Raw genomic sequence first — 27,736 nt, forward strand, 5'->3', positions numbered from 1 at the left:
ATGACAAAACCGTGACGTCATACATAGTAACGACACGTCATAACGGATGACGTCATACTATATAAAAAGCTACAGAAGCAACAGTGACACTGATGAAAAATGATGAATCAATAATAGCAACAAACTAAGATCAATTTAATTACTTGCAAGCAGGGCTTTTCTTTTCGCTGTAGCACGAAACAAATACTTACCCAACATATTCAAAATTTTAACACTTTTACTCGAGAATAATTCAATATACTTATACACACTTGGTCGACAATAAAAATACTTTTTGATGTATGTCGCCCTTAATTCGGAATATGCCGGACAGAGAAGTACAAAATGCACTTCATCCTCTTCGTCATTTTTATCACAGACAGTACAAATCCTCTGATTTCTAGGGATGTTATTATAACGCCCAGACTCGATATTGAGACTGTGACACTGCATACGGAATTGGCTGAATAACTTCTTAAATATATGATTGATAGGTTTAATTAGATAGAACTGAGTACAGAAGGAATCCACAATATGTTTATACAAATAACATTTGGGGGATACATCAAAAGCATTATACAATTCTTGAACAAAAACATCATGAATACGTTGGTTGTATATTTGCAAAAAATGATTTTCATTTAAAACACATTGATTTTTCCAAACATATCCAAATCCTAAACTACAAAGTTCATACTTAATATGATAGACCCAATTAGTTTTACAATTAGGTTTTCTGCAATTCAATTCGACTAGAGCATCATAGCATGATTTCAAAATACAATTTTTTGATTTCAATATTTTTAACCAATATTTCATAACAGATGTTTTACGTTGCACATACAATGAATATCTACCGGTTTCAAAAAATACCATAGAGGTATTGACTGTTTTTCTAACGTTAAGTAAATCCTTAAGAAAAAGGAGGTGAATTTTTTCTACTTGTGGCGAAACATCTTGCCCCCAAACTTCACACCCATAATTCAAAATACATGTAACATATGTATCAAATAAGGAGAGTTTTGTTTCCGTGTTAAGGTTAAAGTGTTTCATTTTTCTTTTTGATTGAAAATATGCTTTCCTGCCTTGAGAAGCTAAAGTATCTTGCGCTACAGAAAATCTGCCGTTAAAATTAAAAACCAAACCCAGGTAACAAAACTTATCCACAATTTCTATAGGTTTACTATTGAACGTCCAGCTTTCACCAGGTAATATTCTTTTCTTTTTTCTAAAAATAACAATTTTTGTTTTGTCTGTGTTAACTTTTAAATTCCACTTAGTAGTGTAAGTCTGTAAACAGTAAAGCATACGTTGGAGGTCAGTAACGTCCTCGGAGAACAAAACTGTATCATCTGCATACATTAACATAAACAGGTTAATCAACTGTAAGGAGTAACTTTGACAATCAGACTTTATAAATTCACTTTCCATATCATTTACAAATAAAGAATATAGTATGGGAGACAAAGATTCCCCTTGTAATAAACCGACATGCAAATCGAACATGGCGGATAATTTACCATTAAGTTTCACGCACGAACGTACATTATCATAAATTGATGAAATAACATTAAGTAATCGCCCTCTAATACCACTTTTCCAAAGTTTATGCCATAAATATCGATGATTAATACTATCAAAAGCCTTACTGTAATCAATAAAAACACAATATAGTCGTTTGTTCTGTTCTATAGAATTAATAATTAAGCTTTGTAATGCAAAAATTGCAGCTCTAGTACCAAACCCAGGCTTGAAACCAAACTATGCATCGGTAACAATATCTTCACGAGCGCTCCACTTCAACAAGCGCTTATTTAACATAGACGTAAAAAGTTTAGCTAAATGACTAATTAATGTTATGCCTCTGTAATTGTTAACATTATCAATATCCCCCTTTTTGTGCAGGGGAATTATAACACCTTGAGCCCATGACTCTGGGAAATAACCAATTTGTAGCATGGTATTGAATAACTTTAATAAAACTGGTAGGAATACATTTTTATATTCAATAAAATATTCATTAAGTACCATATCAATACCAGCAGCTTTGCCCCTGGGCAGATCCTTAATTACTTCCAATATTTCATCATTACTAAAATCTACATCTAACTCGGGATATACGCACTCAGTATCATTACTACTTGTAATAACACTATTGTCTGTTTCACCCGCTAGATCTTTGAAATAGTTGAAAAAATCTGTTAATGATACAATGCCAGTCTTAGAGGTCTTATGATTTGAAAAATGACGATAAAACTCCCTAGGGTTATTACGTTTCAATAAATCCAGCATATTGCCTTCCATACTATTATATTTACGTTTCATCTTTCTCTCATAGACTTTATATTGTTTTTTGGCATGGGAGAGAGTAGTTCGGTTAGCTGAGGACCGCTCACTATTAAACTCAGATAAAGCCCTTTTATATCTTTTATACAAATTTCTACAACTGTTGTCAAACCATGGCTTATCCGTTTCCATTTTAACCGAAGTACCAATATGACAGGAACATGAACAATCAATAACTTTACTGTTGGAGATACAAAATCTATCAAACAATTTGCGTGTACATGAAACAAAATCATTGAGACATATATCGACACTTTCTTTCGAGCAATAAGGTGATTCAACACAGCTATGTATTAAAAGTCTGGCTTTAAATATATCACGCGTAACGCTACTACTGGCCTCATTTGACCATCTTACATTTATTATAGTGGTATACGTATCATTACCTTGGCAACAGTTACATTGAAAGTTAGCTGATAAACAATCTAAAACAAGAAATATTGGTGCATGATCGGAGTATTCCGTAAAGCCACCTACTTCAAAACTTTTAATAGACGACATTGAACCATTATCCGTCATTGCGTAATCTATAACAGAACAGCCATTCGAATTAACAAATGTTAATTTACCATCCAGATCGCCAGAGGTACGACCATTTATAATTTGAACACCCGTTGTTTTACAAAGATGTAGTAAATAACGACCAAAGGTATTAACTTGTTGGTCCTCTGATGTACGTGTAACTGTACATGGATCCTGAGGGTAACTAATGAACCCCTCAAGCTGACGATGAACGCTATCATGCAGTAAGTCGATAGATATAAAGTCCGGATCTATGCCGGTCCTACTGTTAAGATCGCCCATTACAAAAACCTTCCCTAATGAACTATAAGAGGCAATGCTGTTCTCAAGTACCGAGAATATATCCTCTTCGTACGAACGATAAAATACAGAACCCTCGGGAGGTAGATATACAAGCGCTAGATAAACACTTTTCTGGTCAGGAAATAGTTTACCATCAATTTTTACCCATACAATGCTGTCTAAAAGTACAGACTCAAGAGAAATGTAATTGTGTAACCATGGTTTGTATAAACATACTAATCCACCACCTTTACATTTTGATCTAACAACAGGTTTAAAGCCTTTAAAACCTTTTACATTTAACTCATCCTTATCATCTAGCCAACATTCTGTTAGGCAAACAATGTCTGCTTCACTGAAGGTGGTACAAAAATCAGTGTTTTCGACTTTATTTATTAACCCTCTCTGAACGTTCCAACAACAAAGCCGTATAGAAGTATTGGCCTCCGCCAACCGCTAATCGGCTGATTTGACGGGAGTCTCATCTGATGTCTGTTCAGAAATAGGCACACCCGTTGTCTGACATCTCGTAGTACCCGTTTGGTTATGTCCGTCCTTGCCTGACTTGACACTATTGTCTTGACGACTCGTGCTTGCTGGGGAACCTGCAGGGGAAAGCGGCGTTGAAGGTCACAGCGTACACATGGCTCAGTCTTACAATTGCGAGCATAATGGCCTTGACCCTTGCATTTGAAACAACAGAATTGGGGACATTCCCGAAATAGATGTTCTATAGAATAGCAAGCGAACACATCCTTTTCTGATTGTTATGGACCACACGATAATAAGCGTTGTCCAGCTTTACCGTATACGGAATAGAAGGCAGGGTAGGCGGGAGCCTCACTTTCACAAATCTCGTGCCGTCCACAATATCAGTTCCCGGATAATACCGCCTTTGGAAAGGGGACAAAATAGTGACCCCCAACATAGTTAGCTTACTTTCAAGTTCTCTATCCTCAATGTAAGCAGGGATATGAAGAAATGAAACAACAATAAACGATCTCACGATCTCAGATACTTCACATAAGCGTTCATTGACGATAACACCGTCCAATAATATCTGGGCCGAGGCTTTCCATCTAAAGTTATTTCATAACTATTCCCACCTTTAGGGACACAAGCATATAACGGTCCAGGACCACATAACTCTTCAACAGAATTAATAACATTCTGAGGTGTAATTACCTTATTATCACCCACATCAATCAAGTAGGAACAGTCCTTCTTGTACGTTCTGTTCTGGTTCCGAGCTTGTCCGGCGCCATTACGACCAGGGCCCTGGCCGGTGGCCATATCAAAGATATGGCAGGGAAATACAGTCGTATTTCACATTTCAAACTTCCACCAATACGAAATGAATAATATACAAATGTCAGAGTCCCTTTACACAAAGAGAGCCGGCATGTAACCTTAAAACGACAAAGATGACCAACGATTTTTGAGCTCCGATATGAAACACGTCCATTATCACTCAGGCCTCAACCGGAAGTCCCCAAAGACTAACCCATTAGCCAACTCGGCTATAGTAACCTTTTGTAAAACAGGTGAATATTAGATATATAAAATTGTTACAGCCGTGACTCCCGACCGTGTATTATTGGCACGAGAGTGGGTTATTGGAAAATAATACATGGATTTAAACCAATCAAAACTGGCGTTGTATAGCAAACATGGTAGAATGGTATATAATTATATGTTTTTAGTATATCAATATATTGGTTATCAGTATATAAGTATATGGGTCATTGGTATATAAGTTTATGGTTTTTCGGTATATAAGTATATTGCTTATTTATATATGAATTACTTCAAATTTAGCAGAATAAAGTGACATAAACGTCAAATAGTATTACTCACACAGAAAAGACACGTGCACACTGTTGCTCGTATGTGGTGACGTCCACGTTTCCTGTAATATGACGTCATAACTTTTGTGTTAATGTAAGCAAGATATATATAGATTCCACAGTTTCAGAACAATGACATTACGTCATGAATTGGCACAAATACAATTTTGATTTCCAAAACACAAACACGAGCAGTAATGAATGTATCCACGATACTTCGCTTTAGTTTGCTTGTGATTTTCTCTAATGACCTTAGCTGATGAAAATATCCACCAAAAAGCGACTAAAACATTATACTGTTATCTTGTTTGTAACAAGCATTTCCATTGCCCTAACAATTTATATTTTCATCAAATAACTTTAAAAAACTGATGTCGCCGTTTGTCTTGTCGCTTTTGATTGGCTTATACAACGGCGTAGTAACTTGTGAGAGAGATTACACAGATAGAAGTGAATTTCCACAGGGATTGTGTAAAGAAAATCAAATAATAATGATTAACTAGAATATGTTTTTTTTTTTATGTTATGGAGCTATAAAAAAACAAAGCAACAAAAACAAAAAACAAAATCTTGAGTGTACTCTCATTATAAATATCATTGCGGTTAATTTGGAGTACGCTCCGTTTTTGTGTTTTACTTTCATAACATAAAACATACATTCAAGTTAATCCTTAAGAATTAACGCAATATATAAATAGTAATACTCGGAATCATAATGGAATAAATAATTGATTTGTTGGCTCTTGGAATCTTGTTTTGGACAAAAATAAAACAAAATGAACACAAATAATAATAAAAAAATAAACAAATAAATAAAAAATCAAAACAAAATCAAAACATATGTACACAATTCAAGTTTTTGGCACAAAAAAAAAAAAAAAAATCTAAAATGTCTTACCAGACTCTACTTCCGGCGTCCGTAGGATCAACACACTGACCACTAGGACGCTCGTTAACAGCATATTGGTTGATTCTGTGTGGAAAACAATTAAAATACAGAAGGTAATTAATTAACATATTAATATAAATTCATCAATATTATATTTGTAAATATAACTATTTCAACATAGTATAAATTATCTAGGTTCTAAACACTTGAAAGCGTTTCGCGACACAATTACTTACCTCTTCCGATCTAACTGGTGATTATCACAGTTAACCAGTTTTTCTAGTTTTGTTTTATAAAGACTGATTCTTGTGATATAAGCTGATTATATTTCAAACAGACAACAGCTGTTTCGTAGCGAGTGACTTACGTGAATGACACGGATCTTTTGTCCATCATCGAGTGGCTAATTGATGTATGCGAGCTTTGATAAAAATGTCATTTTAAAAACTGCGAGATACAATACGACTACGTAACACGTTGTTTCGTAAAGTAGAAATCTTTTGTATTTATCATTTTATCTGTATTAAATCGGAATTGTCTGACTTGGCGGATACAATGGTCACAGATTGACACTTTACTGTCATGGTCACACGGGTATATGTCTCTAATGAGAAACTACAAGTCATGGTCATATGGGGACACGTGTCAAGGGAGACATCAATAGCCGGGGTCATATGGGGACTCGTCTCTAGGAAGTCATCAACAGTCAAGGTCATATGGGGACAAGTGTCTAAGAAGACACTAATATATATATATATATATATACAGGGTTAACAAAGAGGAACTCATTGCAGCCAGAGGCCTAGATTCTTTGAAAATAAAACAGTTGTCTGGTCAGGGGTAAGTTTAAAGTAATGTTATGAACCAAATGTAAGAAAAGTGCTAGATCATTAGATGCTGGACTTTTCAAATCACTCTTCATATGTAGTCCATCCATGAACAATTTTGTTATAGCTGTTTCCTTAAAAATATTAATAAAAGGATTTCAATTGACTACCCTTAAAGTAATGTAAAAAGATTTCCCACAAATTTCATACGTTGGTTCCCTCATGCCCATTTAGTTTTGAGATTGATTAGAAATCAATATGGCCGACAGGCAGCCATCTTTGAATTTAAAAAAAAATCTAATAAATGTTTATTCTTTAAAAGAACTGCAAAAATATTTCTAAAATTTCATCTTTTTGCATAATATGAAGTTTTTTTTGCAAGAAAAGAAATTTGATTTAAATATTTTTGCAAAAGTTATCGCCCCTTGTTCATTTCAGTTTGATATTTGTAACGAGATCTGGTCCTACATTTTTCAACTGATTTCTTTGAAACTTGAAATGCAATATGCTCATGATATAAATGTTTTTCTCAAGAAATTTGATTTGACTATTTTTGCAGAAGAATTTTATATAATAATTTTTTGTAATAATTTTTTTTAATGGTAATACTTAAATTTTGTCCGGAGATATATGTCAAACATTAAGCAGGTATCAAATCATATTGATAGAATATATCCAAGGTGAAACCTCAGAAATAGACTGTGATTATGTGTGTGTATCCTTGGTCAGGACAGAGTTTTACTCGTGTATGTTGTTAGTGAGATAGTCACTATCTACAACAAGGAGATCATGCCTTAAACATATTCTGGTTGTTCACAGGACAATAAACCCAACAAACAAACGGTTATCAAATATTAAATGTTTTCCCAGTTGTCATATGTCAGAATACCCAATTTGTCAAGAATATTTTTCAAGTCAATGTATTCCACCTTCGTTTACCCCATTATGCTTTTAGTTATTAGGATGGCAGTGATGCTTATGTAGGACTTGACCTCAGAACCCTTCTCAGTGTAATCTTATTCCATGTTACCTGGCGAAAAAATGATAATCACAACATTAAAATTGTATTTTAACAAATAAGGTATTTCTTCATTTTAGGAAAGCAGAAAAGACTATCGCAAGTGGTCTGACCAAGGACACAGGTCACCGTGCAAGCCACCAGTGGTTCCGGCTTGGATTAGACCTATCTCAGTCCCATGCTCCCGTTGAACCTATTGCACGCTATTAAGGTACATGTATATGCTTATTCCAATATAATCGGATAAAGTATTGTTTCAATAGGCATGATATAATTATGTTGACAATACAAAGCACATATTATCATAAAGAAATTGTAATTTCCAAACCTAAAATAGAACTTTATAGATATCACGTACCATTCCAATTTGAAACTGTCTTAAGGTTTTGACTTGATTTGACTTTTCATTGCCTTTCCATATGAACTCATCAGTAAATGGCTGTTCTTTCTTGTATAGGTTGTCGGAGAACATGTGGTGATACTGCTGAATGGAACAGAGGAAGGGGAAAAAGTGAGAGCAGAAGAACGTAGTCGGGGACGTTTTATGGCCTGTTGCCCAGATTCTGTATACAAAAGGCATGCAACAAAGGTAGGAATGACCCTGATTTGATTTATGAAGTCAGTTATTAAAGATCACACTCATATAGATATATGAAGAAAACATTAGTGTTATTTCAACATTGCGTTATAAAATTTTGAACTTTTCTTCTTGTAAAACATGAATCCTCAGTCATCAAATATAAATCAATTTTTCTTATTGCTATTTTTGAAATATCATTAAATGACCTAAATTCTTGACATTTTTATGCTGAACCCCTTGGTCCAACCAAATTCATTTATGCAAAATTTTGAGGAAATCACCAACAAAATTGGCAATAAGCATGAAGAGCTGGGTTTAGTTAGTTATCACATAATCTAAAAATGTATCTTTCTAAACTATGTCATCAGTTTATCAGTTTGAATTGTTTATTAACAAGATGGATGGAAAATTAATTATGTTTATAAAAAATTGCAAATTAATTACCATGATCATCTTGAATTATGACATGTGGAATATTTAACATTGTTAGACCACTAATGATTGCAAATCAATCAAATCCCCCCCCCCCCCCCCCACTCACACAGTATGTGACAGTGGAAAGGCGGGTATGAGGCTGTGATAAACAAACATATACAAGTTAGTTAAGATAAATTAAAAACATTAATTTAGATTTATAAACCTATACTTTTCCCTTTATATATATTCAGTAAACATCAATGCAAGTTTCCACTACGGAAGAAGAGCTCCATGGACCTAGCAAAAGGTATATACATGTAGATTAAAGCTATAATTTTTTCATAGACATATACATGTACATCTAAGAATTAGTATGTCTGATTAAGTGTAATGGGGATTCAAAATGTTGTGAGATGTTTTTGTTACCTTGTATTCCATCTTAAATGATCAAACTGTATTTCTTGAGATGGTGTCCTTTTATACTTAGATGCGCATCTGATTGTTTTAATTGTTTCTAATTCAGTTATGAGAATTTTGCCAATTTTTCCCCTTTAAAGAGGCTTACCCGCAGACGGACCGGTAAACGGCACATCTCCGATCACTAAATAAACTTCAGTACACGTTTCTATGTGACAAAATTAGAGGCTTTCCGACTTTATTTCTTGAAAACAATTACAGAATATGTATTTAAAAGACGTTTTAAAACTCAACCTGAGAGGGAAATGTATGGAATATAACGGCAAATCTTCTTTGTAAATCGCCGCTGCCTTTGAAGTTATCACTGTGCGGCACTGTGCACATGCTTGTTTCTTTGATGTGTCAATCAAATTAGACTCCACTTTATAGCGGGGACTTATTGCGGGTTGCGATTAAATAAATAATATTAAAAAATGAGGTTTTAATATCACTTTCAGCGTTTTATAAGGAAAATAAAATGAAAAACTCAACAATTCCAACAATCTGTCATGTGCAAAAAATCTTTTTCTATTAGCCAATTTTTCTGATCTCTCTGCGGGCAAGCCTCTTTAATTATCAAGATACAAACCAAACTTTCATTTTGTTTTTATAACACTGCTCCATCTCATTTCCCTGCATTATGCCAAAGATTACTTGCTTTATCTATGATGAATAAGTTTAAAAAAAGACCCAGCTAGTTTTAGTTTTGTTATGTATTTTACCTGTGAATGTGGACTTTCACACTTTGTCTATTGTGTTTAGATCACGCACATCCAAGGTAACTTTACCTCCAGCGCAATGTTCTCTTACAAAAGAAGAGAAACAGAAGGCAGACACATCTCTTGGTAAAATCAAAGTTCCTATGAACTTTGCAGACATGCCAGAGTTGCTTTTTACCAAGTTAACTGGCTTGAAGAGTCACACATGGATGAAGGTAAGTTCTATAATAAGTAAGCAGCGAAATCATTTTGATACTGGTTTTATAATGATGGAGGAAGACAATTCTTATTTTGTTATGAATTGTGCCCAGATCCAAATGAAGTCTCAAACTCTGATTTACCAGTATGAGCCCCTACTCACTTTGCTTTTATTTCTATAATGCTATTTGGATCCATTGTATGATTGTTAGTAATAAAAGTATATGTTAGATGTATTTTAATACCTCCCTCCTCCGACACACCCCTCCATCTCCCTCAAAAAAGTAGTTTTTCTCTTATCTAAAAGAGAAAAATGGAACTATGTATCTTAATTAAATTGATTTTATTAACAAAATATTGTTTAGAACTGAATTCAAAGCTAATTTAGACATTATAAATGTGTTTAATGCAGTTATTCTATCAATGACAGGTACACTTTTTGGTCGAATTATTTATCCATATTTTTAATCTATTGTAGATATTCACATTTGGCATACTGCGATTTGTCCTGAAGGATGCCCTTGGAGCAACGCAACGAGAAACCCTTTTCTTTTTCCTGGAGAGTTTGGAAGAACTGTATGTCAGGGAGATAGAAAAGGGGAAATTGGACGTCTTGGAGGCAAACTGGCACAGAGCATTGTCTCTGATGGAAAGAGATTTTCCTTGCGCATTGAAGGTATAAATTAACCTAATAATTAATAGTAAGAAATGTCCATGGATTCTGGCAGTTATCAAACTAGAATGAGGAATTTGATATGTGTAGTAAATCTGGTTTTATCTAAAATAGTATTTTCTATAACTGAAGAAATGAAAAATGCAATTGTGTAACTTTAATATTCAGTATGCTGTTATATCATAGATTTATCCAAAATTTAATACAAGTAATTATAAATGTTATGATTTGTTAAAATATTTTCTGGATTGATTAGATTCGTTTCATCTCCACTTCTACCAAGCTGTAATACATGTAAATCAAGATGTTCAAATGTTATAATTTTATAGTTTTGCATTTTGAAGATTTATGTTGGAAATGATTAACATAATTATGGCCATGCCAATGAAATCTTTTATTTCACCAAATCTGTAGCAATTTTTTTCACGATTTTTATAAGAAATGTTTCCTTTTATCAGGGTACTGTTATGCATTTAATGCACCACTTGCCACACTACATTCGACTGTTTGGCCCAGTGTCAAATTTCTGGATGTTCCCCTTTGAGCGTATGAATTCGACCTTCAGCAAGGCAATAGATGGGTCGAGACATCCAGAACTGGCAGCTATCTAACATATGGAGGTATGTAAGAATAATAGATAATTCAGTTCTAAAAAAAGCTGGTAAATCAAGATCAGTTATAAAAAAAGCTGGTAGTGAAAAATTGGGTTACCAGAACATTTGTTTTCCCAGTCCTGGCTCAGGAAAGTTCAAATGCTCAAAAGGACAGTAATTAATTGGATGAGCAATTCTATTCCAAATAAGAATTTTTTATTATTATAGAATAGAAAAATTGCAATCAGTGGTATTGACAGAAGCTTGTTTGGCATAATAGCGTTTGTCTTATACCTTGATCTGTACATACAGTATTTATTAGAAATATTTTGTTGTTTTCTGTGGAATATAACAAAACAATGCCTTAACCTTTTCTTTTGTTAAATGGAAATGTTTAGAAGTTATCACTAAGAATTCATTTTTTCATTTAAACAGATCCAATGGCTGCTAACAATGCTAAGATCAGCTGGGTATCTAGGCGATCTTCCCAGGCATGAGGATTCAACTCAAGCAACGCTCACAGGTGGAAGAACGGAAACTTCTACATTGTCTGAGGAGGAGTGTTGTGTGGTCCAGGCGATTTATGAGAAGATGGGGACAAGGTACTGTCCTTCAGACCGCACCGTCACTGTTCATCATTACGCCAAGAAGTTTGTGCCAACAGAAGGACACACCGTCACCTACAGAGCTGCCAATTTGGAGACGAAAACAATACAGAAGTCTTCTGTAGTTGCATTCAGGAACAACCAACGCCAGACCGCTGTTGGACAGATACTCCACTTTTTGGACCACATCACATGCAATTCCCATCATAACTTTGCTGTGATACACTGGTATGGGTTTGCCCAAAAAGTGGAGAGCAGATGCTACACAGTGACGGTAGCCGGTGGATCAAGAGAATCTCTCCCCTCTTCTCTGATTCCGATGGAGTGGATTTCTCCTCCACTTGTGCATGCCTGGGAAGATGACATTCTATGGATACCGAAGCCGTGATTCAATTATTGACGTAAAGTGATGCTGATGATGATGTCGTGATGATGATTCCTTGACCTAAAGGATGATGATGATTTTGTACATAGACATATAGTGATGACGATGATGATGATGATGATGATGATTGTGTACATAGACATATAGTGATGACGATGATGATGATGATGATTGTATTCATTGAACTAAGGTGATGGTGATTGTAATTATTGAACTAAAGTGATAATGATGATTGTATTCATTGAACTAGAATAATGATGATGAAGATTGTATTCATTGAACTAAAGTGGCGACGACGATGATGATGATGATTATGATGATTGTATACATTGAACTAAAGTGATGATGGTGATGATGATTGTATTCATTGAACTAAAGTGATAATGATGATTGTATTCATTGAACTTAAGTGATGATAATGATAACATTCATTGACATAAATTAATGATGATGATTATGATGATTGTATTCATTGAACTAAAGTGATGATGATGATGATGATGATGATGATGATAATTATGATGATGATGATAACATTCATTGGCATAAATTAATGATGATAATTATGATGATTGTATTCATTGAACTAAAGTGATGATGATGATGATGATGATGATGATGATTGTATTCATTGAACCAAAGTGATGATGATGATAATGATGATTGTATTCATTGAACTGAAGTGATGATGATGATTGTATTCATTGAACTTAAGTGATGATGATGATGATGATTGTATTCATTGAACTTAAGTGATGCTGCTGCTGCTGATGATGATGATGATGATGATGATGATGGTATTCATTGAACTAAAGTGATGATGATGATGATGATGATGATGATGACTGTATTCATTGAACTTAAGTGATGATGATGATGATGATGATGATGATGATGATGATGATTCATTGACCTAAAGGATGATGATGCTTACATTCATTGACATGAATTAATGATAATACAGATGATGCTTGTTTCCCTAGAACAAAAGTGATGATGATGTAGGTGATTATTGAACTTAAGGGATGATGATGATGATGATGATGATGATGATGATGTTTTAGACTGGTAATATTGATTGAAATATTGTGCATATGTACTGTATTGAAAAATAGGTATAGAAATAAATGAATTAGAAACAGGAGGAAGATGTTGTTTTAATATGTACGTAAATACAATTTCTTTTTTTTTAAGTAAAAAAAAAATCAAGAAAATATAATAAAAGAGTTCACGAATGGTATAACAAAGAATATTACGTGTTGACATTAATATTTTTCTCTTAAATTAAGTCAGGATCGCTTTAACAAATTACATGGTCAAATATAGGACCTTTCCAGGGGGAGGAATAAAAAGGTATATGACAACTGGTCTCTTAATCAATGTTCAATGCGACAGCATTGGCTATGACGTCACTTCCAAAGTGATATACAGTTGAGTGTAGACTAAAGGTTACACAAAGTGCCCTCGGAGTGCTCTGTTTGGGCTCCAGGTAAACTTGGAGTGCACTCCGAGTGCACTCCGAGTGCACTCCGAGTGCACTCCCATGTCTGGTATGGTGTCAGGGCTAGAGGAAACTCAGGCTGACCTATACCAAGGTCATATAGAATATATAGGTACAGACTTGTGACTGTCGATATCTGACACTTTTGAAATGATATGGTTGTCCATCCCTATTACAGTATTATTAAAACAGTTATAAGTCATTATTATAAAAAAAAAATATTTGAAAAAAAAAAAATCAACTGGTACTATTACTTTGTCTGATATTATATTGGAAGCATGTATAGAGTATTAGAAGTGTATATGTAAATCAGCATAGATTAATATAATTTTCAAGTAAATACTTATCAAACATTCCATACACATTCATTATACTATTTGGAATTACACTGAAATTATTATTATTATTTTTTTTACTTTAATACCTTTCTTTGCAATTAATTTTTTAAAGCAATGTCTTTATATTTTTAAATATAACAAGATAAGAACTGCATCATTTCTTAATTTCTGAACTTATATCATTCAACATTGTACTTCTCCATACCGGACACCTGCATAAACCGGCTAATATGTTTGGTCTCAATGACTCACGGTTTAGACAGGTTACAATGTAATAAGAAACAGCTTATTTTTACTTTCTAATTTCAGTATAGAATGACTTCATTTCAAGAGAGTTTGTTTTCTTAAACCTGTTAACCAATTTGTTAATGGTTTAACAGCTTATCTTGACATTTCCACCTTAATTACACTGGTAGTTCATTTATACATGTAATTTTGGTCTGATTAAGGCCTCTCAAATGGAGAGCTACAATCCTTTGCTTCAAGTCAATTCAATTCAATTCATTTATTGACTTTAGGTCTATGACCCATCAGTACATAAATTAATATGCATGTATATATATATGTATATATATATATATGAATACAACATGTATCATAATAAAATTACAAAACGTAATTGACTTATTATAATTAAATACGGAAACCGATTAACCAACATATGTACTATATTATGAGGAATATTAATCAACCATATTGTCTACTGGCAACATCAGCAAAAAATACATTGTATTCTACTTAATCTTACAAGGGCTGCGCCCAATCACAGAATTGATACTAATTATAATACACTGTTACAGAATAAGGATTCTAGGAGAACTTTTATAACAGTCAGTCAGAGAGACATGGAAAAAAAGTATCAGATAATACCATTTGGTAAACACGACAGACGGACACCGGGAGGTTCAACAATTATTAGTACACTATTATGCAATAACATGTTACATCAAAACTCAACACCTACATAAACCGAGTATATTTACAGAATTCTGCAACTAAAAGCTTCTTTGATAAATCTTCCTAGCAAATTCAATTCTTTATGACTATTTGTGTTCAGTAATTCTATTACTTTGAAGACTGAAGGTTTTTTCCAAAAATATTTCTTTATATATTTTCCTCTAAGAGTTGAAAATTTTTGACATACGAGTAAAAAATGAAATTCATCCTCAACTTCTAAAGAATTACAGTTAATGCAATACCTATGACACCTGGGAATATTCCTATCCCTTTCTGATTCTATAGCTATATTGTGTGCTGAAAGTCTCAATTTTGTTATCATTTTTCTCAATTGACTTGGTAACGATTTGGTGAGGTAGAATTGCAGTGTTACTTTATTAACCATATGTTTGTATAGATCACATTTACTCGACATATGTAATGAGTTAAACAATGTCTGAGAGGCCTGGTCATTAATTCTTTCTTTTATAATAGGCATATAAACAATATCAGAAGGTAACTGACGCAACCATATATATCCAAATCCAAGTTCAAATAATTTGTGCTTCACATGCAAGAGCCAATTCTGTTTTGGATTATCTTTCTCAATTTCCATGTAGAGCAAGTTGTAAGCCTCTCTTAGTATACAATTATCAGAATTCAACAATTTAAACCAAAATTTTAACATTCTATTAAGTTGCATATTCTTCAGTGGGAGTCGCCCAAGTCAGGAGATAATCTTACTGTTATGTTAATTGGCCTGAGGTTATAACACACACTGCTTTGCACAGCGTCATCATTTGAAGCCATACAGTGACACAATTGACATCGGTATTTCTGTATATTGTATTTGTTGAATGTTGTAAATATGTTTCTCAGATTTCAGATTTCAGATTTATTTATTTACACTCAGACACATGACAATGTGTTACATGAGGTACATTTATAATGAAATTCTTTGACATGACAGGATGGACAGATATAATATATAAATTATTACACTTTTATAGTTACAAATAGCAGTGAAATGCTGCAGAAGCTTATATTGCAATACACATGAGGTACATTTATAACGAAATTCTTTGACATGACAGGATGGACAGATATAATATATAAATTATTACGCTTTTATAGTTACAAATAGCAGTGAAATGCTGCAGAAACTTAAATTGCAATACACATGATGTATATGTTTCCTTAATTACCAGTAACAACTTATTAATATGATAGAGAGGACACATATAATATACATGTTGTATAAATCTTTCATAGTCCAAGTCAACACTTTACGATAGTTACATATATTACAGCAAAATAATACAATCACTTATACACATACGGTTTGTTAAAGCTTCATAATAAAAGAGATATTTTTTTAAGAAAAATGGACAATCCGTTTAGAGCTCGTTTGTTACATACTGACAATAGGCCTTTCATTTTCATCTCATTTGGATTTGTACGAAAATAATTTGGAATATATTTATTTTGCAGATTTTTAACTAGCTCATTTTTACAAGAAAACAGATAGTGATATTCATCTCCAATACTTTCTAAACATAGGTTACATATTCTTTCTTCTTTCGGGATTCTTTGCCATCTACCCGTTTCAATAGGGAATTTAAAATTGCATGTACGTATTTTAGTTATATATAGTCTATTATTTTCTGACAATGCTGTCAAATATTTTTCAAGACCAAATTGAGATTTACATATTGAGTAAAAATCGCCTCTTGAAGAGTTATCTATTTCTGAGAACCACTTTTGGATCAATTGATCTTGGAGTCTCTGTTTCAGTTGATTTTTAAAGAACAATTTATTCATGCTATATCTATTTTCAAAAATAAATGAAAAACCAGATTCATCATATATGTTTTTAACTTTGTTGATCCATTTAAAAGAAAGAGTTCCGGCGTCATGCAGTTTAATTGCTAATTTAAGTAGAATACTACTAAGTTTATTTTCATTACAAAGAAGACTGTTCCAAAAACGAGCCATTCTAAGTTTAATATTCAGTTCTAGTGGGAAACGACCCAGTTCACCATATACCATAAATGATGGAGTACTTGATCTCACTTTTAGCACTCTTTTGCAAAATTTGAGATGGATTTGTTCCAATGCACGCAAGTTTTCAAATCCCCATACTTCGGATCCGTATAACAAGATTGGTTCAATTACAGTGTCAAAAATATGGAGTTGTATATCAATAGGAATAGCATGATTACGAATTTTTTTATACAATGCATACAATGACTTTTGTGCTTGTTCAAGTAATTTATCCCTTGCTTTTGCAAAATTTCCATTATAATTAACTACTACACCAAGATATGAAAAACTATCTACAATTTCAAGTGTTGCATCCTTCAGACGAAATTCAAGGTTTTGGTTACATTTGCGTTTACTGAAAATCATGACTTTTGTTTTGTCAACATTTGCTTTCAGTTTCCAAATTTCACAATATCTCTGGAAAATATCCAGTGCTTTTTGTAGCCCTTCTGGAGTTTCTGCAAAGATTATGGTATCATCAGCGTATAGGAGTACACAAATTTCAACAAAAAGATGTAATTCATTTGAAATTTCATCTGCGATTTTGTGTAACGGATCACTTTTCATAGATTTAAAAAACATTTCTAAATCATTTATAAACATAGAAAATAATATGGGGGAAAGATTTTCCCCTTGTCGTACCCCAATTAAACAAGGGAAATATTCTGATATTTTTCCATTGTATTTAACACAAGACTTGATATTTTGATACATATTTTTTATAACTTTAAGGCATTTACCTTTAATATGACATTTTTGCAATTTCGTCCATAGCCCAGCTCTCCAAATTGTGTCAAACGCTTTTCTGAGATCAATAAAAGCACAGTAGAGTTTCTTACCACTATTCAGGTATAATGTAATCAACATATGTAAAATAAAAATATTGTCAATTGTTGAATGATTTTTCCGGAATCCAGCTTGGCTAATTGAGAGTACATGATTATGTTTAACAAAATTATTTAACCGATTATTTATAATAGATGTAAATAGTTTCCCTAAAGAACTTATAAGGGTAATTGCTCTATAGTTATCGGGATCTTTTGGATTCCCCTTTTTTTTGTAAATTGGTTTGATTATACCAATTGTCCAGTTTTCTGGGATAATTCCCGTATCCATGACAATATTAAAAAGTTTACAATATATAGAAATCAACTCTGGGGATGAGTGTTTCAAGTATTCATTTAATATATTATCTATTCCTGGCGCTTTACCATTTTTCAGTTGTTTAATTGTTTTTCTAACTTCATCTTCTGTAATTACGCTATTTAATAAATCATCATCATCATCATCATCATCATCATCATCGTTTAAATCATCATCATCATCATCATCATTCAGAGCCTTGAAATACTGGTACAGTGAATCTAATGGTATATCAACCGTCTTATTCTTCACTGATGAGAATTTGTTAATAGTTTTCCAAAATTCTTTAGAGTTGTTTTTTGACAAAGAACGAAGTTTCTTACAACACTTTTCTTGGAATTTCCTATAGCTTATTCGAAGCTGTTTTCTGTACTCGCTACCTTTTTTATTCATATCAGTTTTATTAATGGCTGACTTGTTAGTCTTATATTTATTCCTACTTTTGTTAAAAGCAGTTCGTGTCAATCCACATTCTTTATCAAACCAGGGTTTACTCCTGTTTGTTTTTTGTTTATGTCTTATCGTCTGAGACAGAAAAACTTTGTTGGCCGCCCCTGTCAGAACTTGACAAATACCGGTGACCACATCATTGATTTGGTCAATATCAACCTCATCATTGATAACCAACTGGTCTATAGAATTTTGAACTGCACGCAAATTTACATTTTCATTCAAATTTAAGGCTTCTACAAATTCGTCTTTTTTAGATAAATCAAATTTAACATTTTTAACTGTGTAATACATATCAGTATCATTTACTATCGCATTGGCTAAGCACGACATATTCAGAATACAATGGATTTGGTTATGTACATCTGAAAATAAAGGATTAAAGTCACATATTACAAATTCAGAGACTAATCTGAAGGCCTGACTACTTAATAGGAGATAATCAACTACACTTATGTCCTTACATGTCACTCGGCCTACGTGTTTATCTTTACCTATTCGACCATTGGCAATATAAAGAGACGATCTTTTACAGAGTTCAATTAAGAGATTACCATATCTATTTGGTCTGGCCTTGTCTTCACTATATCTTTGTAAGGAAATATTTTGTTCAATCAATTCGTGTGCAGAGTACAAATTATCTACATCATCGGTTCTCTCCATTACATTTAAAATATCAAATAATCCTTCATCAGGTAATATATAATCAGGTATTGTAGAAGTTCTACCATTAAAATCTCCAAACAACATCACATTGTTTTTACCATTCCCATAATTAAGAAGCTCTTCTTCAATTTCTGTAAAGGCAGTTTCTGATGAATAAACAGTATTTTCCGGTGGAATATACGTACAACCGATTAAAATATTTGAGCTAACATTTGCTATCTGTTGAGTTATTTCACACCATTGAACAAATTCAGAATCAGATTGATAAAATTGTAAAATATTTGACAAGCTGGATTTATATATTATTACAATACCACCGGACTTTTTCTTACATTTCTGTCTGTGTTTAGCATGGAACATATAACCATCTGGTAAGTTAATATCATCAAATACATCAGTTTTGGATTCAACACATAATATTAAATCATATTCAGAAATTAAGTTGTGAAAATCTGGATTAAGTAATTTAGATTTTAAACCACACACATTTAAGAAGCATAAACTTAATTGTTTATCATTAATTGGTTCCTTAAGAACAGTGCCTGAGTGACTGTCCTATTCACGATTTACTGGCGGTCGAGGGTCGTGGTATGGTCGAGGCGCGTAGTGGGGGACATTGTTTATATATAGCGTATCGTAGATCAGTTTTGCTTTTTCACCCCTACGTTTAGCTTCCCTTAGCTGTGGAGTCAACGCAGATCTTCTCTCGACGATCTCAGGAGGAAATTGTTGAAACACCATGACTCTATACATTGAACTTTTGTAAAGAGATTGAATAAAGAAAGTTGTGAACCAAGTACCTGTAGCTGGCTCCTAAAACTCACCTGGCACAGTTCTCAGGGGCGTAAGGCCAGAGGCAGTCATGCATGACCAATAATAATAGCAATTAAACAGATACTGTCATTCATTATGAGCAGTCCAGAACTACATACGTGTGTGTACATTATGTCATAACATTGATTTAACCAGGTAATACTCGTAAATATGTACAGTTGTAAATGTATATTTTTCTAATGATACATTTAAATATATAACCTACATAAACTAAAATGATTATGTTTATTTTATAATAACTTGCCTGAACTGAGTACATATATGTAGAGAATGTCTTATTAAAATAACACATGATTCATTAAATACTGTAAACTATAATATGGATATATTATATAAACTTCCTTTACAGTCATGATACATATACAGTTATAAATATTCTAATTGAAATAATTTTAAATTCCTCAATAAAATGAAATACAATTTACTTACATCTTAATAAAATATGAAATTAACTTTCATAGAAACCTGATTATAGCATAATTTGTATAACTGTCTTTTATGGATCTTAATAAATATAAATCTAACATGTAGGCATATTATTACCATGTATTAACAATAAAATAAATATTCCTAGTAGACTTATAAACAAATGTTAATAGTAATATTAACAGAACAAAAGTAATTTGTAAAAATCTATTTATGTATATATGTAAATTATAGTAAAAGCATCAATGTATTAATATATATATATATATATATGATATAGTCTGATTATAAAACTGGGGTAGACATGGTGTCGTATAGGACTCCAGGTAGACTCGGAGTCAACTCGGAGTACACTCCAAGTTTACCTTGAGTCCAAACGGTCCAAATGGAGTGTACACTCAACTGTAAATCAAATGTTGCAGTCGTAAGGCCGTAATAGCGGACGTAATCCCCTAAAATAATAAAATTAATAATAATGTTGCATCACTATGATTATGTCAGGGTATCGGGCCGACCATCACTGCTCCATTGAAACGTTCCTTTTAGAGCTACGGGTATTTCTTGCTAGGCAATTACAACTTGGTGCCGTAATTCGTGAGTGCGAGGCCCGGTCAGGACATTAATCAATCATTTTATAAGTTGTCTTTTGTCAGTTGTGTTACATTGTTCGAATAATACGTGTTGGTGATCCGAAGATAGAACTATATATACGTGCTGCCATCACATCGATTCAACTCTACCGTAGTATATATAACGGTCACCACTGTGTACACAGTGATTTGTACTCACCAGTCCGGAAGTTCTGATTCCGAATCCGGAGCTCCAAATCGGAAACGGAATGTAAGTTAAGTTAAATAAGCAGTAATCCGGACGATTTTCTCATCACATAGATAAAAAGTTGGTCACCCGTGTCGACAGGTGAACAGGTAGTAGCTCGCGGTCGCTTGACACACAGAGTAGTCATAGCAACCGCTGCGAGGTCTTAGCCCCCGGCATTTACCCGTACAATTTATACAGCAAATTAATTAAAGGATTATAGCAGAGACATATATACACAGAGATTGGTAACTCTCTATATGCCCTTGTGTTAACATAGAGGCCCCTGACCTTCCCACAATCCTTTGCGGTCGCTCGGTTCAGTCTTCACTTGACGCCATATTAGAGAAATCGTGAAAACCACACACATGGACCGAGACCACAATTAGCTTCGCTATATGTTTCATTGTAACATTAAAATTCATAATAAATTCCCAATATCTCATATGCAACTTTCCATCTCGGCTGGCCAAGACCAACATCTGAGAAGCAAAATATAAAAGTTTCAACCCAGCATGTTCAGCATAAATATGTTTTAAATTTTCAAATCTAACAATCAGTCCCTATAGAATACATGACCATGTCAAATATTTAAATAAAAAACAAGACAAAAATAATTAAAAAATTCTAAAAAATAACATAACAAATCATTTTAAAATTTAATTTGAAGTTAAATTCATGTTAAATTTGAAAAATAGCTTTACTAACTAATCACAAATATAACTGTCAACAAGCATGTCAAATTTTAAGAGAATCGGCCAAAAAATGTGGATTTGTCAAATAAAAACATGGATTTCAGGGCCTATCATATTAGGACCGAGACCACAATTAGCTTCGCTATATGTTTCATTGTAACATTAAAATTCATAATAAATTCCCAATATCTCATATGCAACTTTCCATCTCACCTGGCCAAGACCAACATCTGAGAAGCAAAATATAAAAGTTTCAGCCCAGCATGTTCAGCATTTTCTGGAGATAGCTGTCAAAATGTGTCACCAACGTGGATTATATACACCCGGGTCAGGGGTAGAGGTCAAATCAGGACCCATCACACAGAGTCCTGGAGCACATAATAAATTATCAATATTATTATTTTACATCACAAAACCTAGATTGACATCTCCACTATAAATCCACATTAAATTCAGCAACAGAAATCAAGTTCAAAGAGGCATTTGATTTGTTTTCCTGAAATACATACATTTCGGAGGGGACTTCATTCATGGGGCCTGAACCCGGAAGTACTTAATTGTGGTCTCAGTCCACATAATTATCGATAATTCCTATTTGAAATCATCACCAAGATCCAATTATGTGCTTTAATTTTATTAATATCAAAGTGCAGAAGTGTCATCAATATGAAATATATCACAATTTGCTGTCCAAGTGTTTGTATTTTGAGTATGAAAGTCAAGCACACCGCAGGAAAGATCGGCGGGAATCTCCAATTTTCGAAAAGTCCCTATGGGGTCTATAAAGACACCAACAGTCAGGGTCATATGAGGACGTGTCTATGGGGACACCAACAGTCAGGGTCATATGGGGACATTTATCGCGGAATACACCAACAGTCAGGGTTATATGACGACTGATGTCTACGGGTACACCAACAACCAGGGTCATTTGAGGACATGTCTCTAAGTGTACACGAGCAGCCAGAGCAACATGGGTACTGGTGTGTAGGAGGCCACCAACAGACGAGGTAATATGTGTCTATGGGGAGACTAACTGCCATGGTATTTTGATCAGCACCAACACTAGCAGAAAAAAGAAATTGCTTGAATAGTATATTTGTTCTATTTCTATTGTACATTACTGTACATTTATATAATTCATCAGGGCTCATATTTAACGGTGGTCACAATCAGAACCCATCATGGGTATTTAATTTTGTGTAACCACAAATAATTGTAAAACCGACAAAACATTTCACATTGTAGCACTTTATTTATTTCGATATTTGCGTAGTAAATAAGTAGTTGGTAATAAAATCCTACAATTTGAAATGGTTGCTTGGATTTACAATTATTTGAGACAGGGTAATAATTCCCCTTTATCAATCGACACACCATTTTTACTATCATACGGCTTCATAATATTAATGCCTTTCCGTGATGAAAAGATAGCAAACAAAATGTTTGTTTGAAGTTTAATACAAAAATTAATTGCTTTTTATCAGTTATGGCAAAGAATCAATGAAACGTGATTTTCAATATTCTTTAGCTTTTAATTAGTCACCCGTTTGTTCGATTTATAATAAAGCCTATTTATAACGGCCTACTGAAGGACAAATGATCCTCTACATAAATCACCCTGATGTTGATTATTAAGTTGTCATAAGATCCTGACGTCTACATAAATGCAACTTTATCGATAAATTAACATGTTGTCAGATTTCAGATTTTATTTCTCTCTGAGACATACGAGTATGTGTCACGAGGTCATCATACATCAAAGTCATGAACACATGGTGGTTAGCTAAATATTAATGCAATTAACAACAGATGGTACAATGATAGTACGAGGAGGGTGATTTGGTACCCAAACGCTCACAGCGCGTTTGCAAACGATTCATTTATTCAACGTCTAGGCTACCACATTATGACGTGTATATGCAGGTACATGTGTGACCATCTTTCAACTTGTATGAAGTTTTAAGCAGAATTGTTAAAATCATTTAATCAAAGTCTTCGATAGAATCTGTACTTGTAATTCCGTGATTTGTCTAAGACTGAAAACATAGATGAAAGGCCCCTCCGCATAGTCATTATTACCTCCACTATCAATTTACTATAAGCCTTCTTTGTTCTTGACCCCTTTTAAGTGGCCTCCCACATACATATATACACACAAAAATGGGAAATCAACTTCATCTTCTCTATCAGTTTAGGTCAGGATGATTTATAGCCAATTCGTCGTAATAACCAAAAGTAAAATTACTTTGCTTTCGTGGGATGCCCCTTTAAGTGAATATGATGGATTGTGTTGAATATACTTATGATTAACATAGAAACACAAATGATGAATAAAGACACTAATTCTAGTGCATTACCAATCTCCATAACTAAAATTATTATCTCGCAATTTCGAGTTAGTAAGTCGAAATTTCGAGTTATTATCTCGAAATTTCGAGTTATTAAGTCGAAATTTCGAGTTATTATCTCGAAATTTCGAGTTATTAAGTCGAAATTTCGAGTTATTATCTCGAAATTTCGACTTACTAACTCGGAATTTCGAGTTATTAAGTCGAAATTTCGAGTTATTATCTCGAAATTTCGACTTACTAACTCGGAATTTCGAGTTATCAAGTCGAAATTTCGAGTTATTATCTCGAAATTTCGAGTTATTAAGTCGAAATTTCGAGTTATTAACACGAAAAAATGAATTTATTTTTTTTGCTTCATGGCCCTAATGCTCTTCCGTATGCACTAGATTTAGTGTCTATTCATCATTTGTGTTTCTATGTTAATCATAAGTATATTCAACACAATCTATCATATTCACATAAAGGGGCAGCATCCCTTGAAAGCAAACTAATTTTACTTTTGGTTATTAAGACGAATTGGCTATAAATCATCCTGACCTAAACTGATAGAGAAGATGAAGTTGATTTCCCATTCTTGTGTGTATATATGTATGTGGGAGGCCACTTAAAAGGGGCCAAGAACAAAGAAGGCTTATAGTAAATTGATAGTGGAGGTAATAATGACTATAAGGAGGGGCCTTTCATCTATGTTTTCAGTCTTAGACAAATCACGGAATTACAAGTACAGATGCTATCGATGACTTTGATTAAATGAATTAAACAATTCTGCTTTAAACTTCATAAAAGTTGAAAGATGGTCACACATGTACCTGCATATACACGTCATAATGTGGTAACCTAGACGTTGAATAAATGAATCGCCTGAAGGTGGCCGTCAGGCCTGAAAACGTTAACAAAACACAACAGTTGTCATGTTGAATTTATATTTTTCAACTATATATACATATACATACAGTGCATTCCTCTTAATATCATGTCCTATTTGTCAGACAAAAACATATTTACAGTAGTGTGACATTAAGAGAAACATGTATTTTCATTAAATCTAGTGCATTACCAATCTCCATAACTAAAATTATTATCTCGAAATTTCGAGTTATTAAGTCGAAATTTCGAGTTATTATCTCGAAATTTCGAGTCAGTAAGTCGAAATTTCGAGTTATTATCTCGAAATTTCGAGTTAGTAAGTCGACATTTCGAGTTATTAACACGAAAAAATGAATTTATTTTTTTGCTTCATGGCCCTAATGCTCTTCCGTACCGTTAGGCCTGAAAACGTTAACAAAACACAACAGTTGTCATGTTGAATTTATATTTTTCAACTATATATACATAAACACACAGTGCATTCCTCTTAATATCATGTCCTATTTGTCAGACAAAAACATGATATTTACAGTAGTGTGACATTAAGAGAAACATGTTTTTTCACTAAATCTAGTGCATTACCAATCTCCATAACTAAAATTATTATCTCGAAATTTCGAGTTATTATCTCGAAATTTCGAGTTATTAAGTCGAAATTTCGAGTTATTATCTCGAAATTTCGAGTTATTAAGTCGAAATTTCGAGTTATTATCTCGAAATTTCTAGTTAGTAAGTCGAAATTTCGAGTTAGTAAGTCGAACTTTCGAGTTATTATCTCGAAATTTCGAGTTAGTAAGTCGAAATTTCGAGTTATTATCTCGAAATTTCGAGTTAGTAAGTCGAAATTTCGAGTTATTATCTCGAAATTTCGAGTTAGTAAGTCGAAATTTCGAGTTAGTAAGTCGAAATTTCGAGTTATTATCTCGAAATTTCGACTTACTAACTCGAAATTTCGTGATAATAACTCGAAATTTCGAGATACTAACTCGAAATGTCGACTTACTAACTCGAAATGTCGACTTACTAACTCGAAATGTCGACTTACTAACTCGAAATTTCGAGATAATAACTCGAAATTTCGACTTAATAACTCGAAATTTCGAGATAATAACTCGAAATTTCGAGATAATAATTTTAGTTATGGAGATTGGTAATGCACTAGATTTAGTGAAAAAACATGTTTCTCTTAATGTCACACTACTGTAAATATCATGTTTTTGTCTGACAAATAGGACATGATATTAAGAGGAATGCACTGTATGTTTATGTATATATAGTTGAAAAATATAAATTCAACATGACAACTGTTGTGTTTTGTTAACGGCCATCTTCAGGCGATTCATTTATTCAACGTCTAGGTTACCACATTATGACGTGTATATGCAGGTACATGTGTGACCATCTTTCAACTTTTATGAAGTTTTAAGCAGAATTGTTAAATTCATTTAATCAAAGTCTTCGATAGCATCTGTACTTGTAATTCCGTGATTTGTCTAAGACTGAAAACATAGATGAAAGGCCCCTCCGCATAGTCATTATTACCTCCGCTATCAATTTACTATAAGCCTTCTTAGTTCTTGGCCCCTTTTAAGTGGCCTCCCACATACATATATACACACAAGAATGGGAAATCAACTTCATCTTCTCTATCAGTTTAGGTCAGGATGATTTATAGCCAATTCGTCTTAATAACCAAAAGTAAAATCAGTTTGCTTTCGTGAGATGCCCCTTTAAGCGAATATGATAGATTGTGTTGAATATACTTATGATTATACGGAAGCGTATAGGGGACACGACATACTTATTTATAATACATTATGTATAGTTATCATATCCCGTTTTACACACATATTTACTGTTATCTTGAGATAGATATGTCGACATAACATACTTTATCTTCACATTTTACAGTTAAATAATCCAACTTATATATATAAAAGCATCTATCTAGAGTAAACATACATCGATATACATAATGTCAGTATAAGTCCTTATAACACTATCTCGACTTGTTGCATTATATCTAATATGTTAATTTTACCGAAATCGACCTGTATATATATTTACCCTGAAGTTGAATCTTTTTATCGAGTTTTCGTGACATATTTAGTTTTATCAAGATGTGTAATATCGAGAAATCGTTTTGCAATATGGCTATTCGAGTAACGTGGAATCGTTTTTACAACAACTATATCAACAATTCGAGTTTGACATTTCGAGAAATTCTACAACATCATGACAAGTTGAGTTGACGTAAGTCAAATTCATTAAACAGACACAACAATTTGACATAAAATAATGCGGGAATAATATATGTACGGTAATGTATGT

At 33.2% G+C, this 27,736-nt stretch overlaps 1 protein-coding gene across 3 annotated transcripts in view; it reads right to left on the reverse strand.

Moving 5' to 3' along the window:
• The window catches only part of LOC117315455 (serine protease inhibitor dipetalogastin-like), a 38,484-nt gene extending 16,891 nt beyond the window's left edge, over positions 1 to 21,593 (reverse strand). Inside the window, exons 1-3 of one of the 3 annotated variants that reach the window (XM_033869649.1) lie at positions 21,463 to 21,593; positions 5,875 to 5,949; positions 4,987 to 5,038 (exon numbers count right to left, since the gene is read on the reverse strand). In XM_033869649.1, the coding sequence (XP_033725540.1) occupies positions 4,987 to 5,038; positions 5,875 to 5,938 (116 nt within the window). In that variant the 5' untranslated portion in view covers positions 5,939 to 5,949; positions 21,463 to 21,593. Of the gene's footprint in view, positions 1 to 4,986; positions 5,039 to 5,874; positions 5,950 to 6,101; positions 6,147 to 21,462 lie in introns of those variants that run through there. The other 2 variants (XM_033869647.1, XM_033869648.1) reach the window with 2 other exon arrangements.
• Between the last annotated feature and the right edge of the window lie 6,143 nt (positions 21,594 to 27,736).

The sequence above is a fragment of the Pecten maximus genome, chromosome 17, assembly GCF_902652985.1.
Source record: "Pecten maximus chromosome 17, xPecMax1.1, whole genome shotgun sequence".
Taxonomy (NCBI): Eukaryota; Metazoa; Mollusca; class Bivalvia; order Pectinida; family Pectinidae; genus Pecten; species Pecten maximus.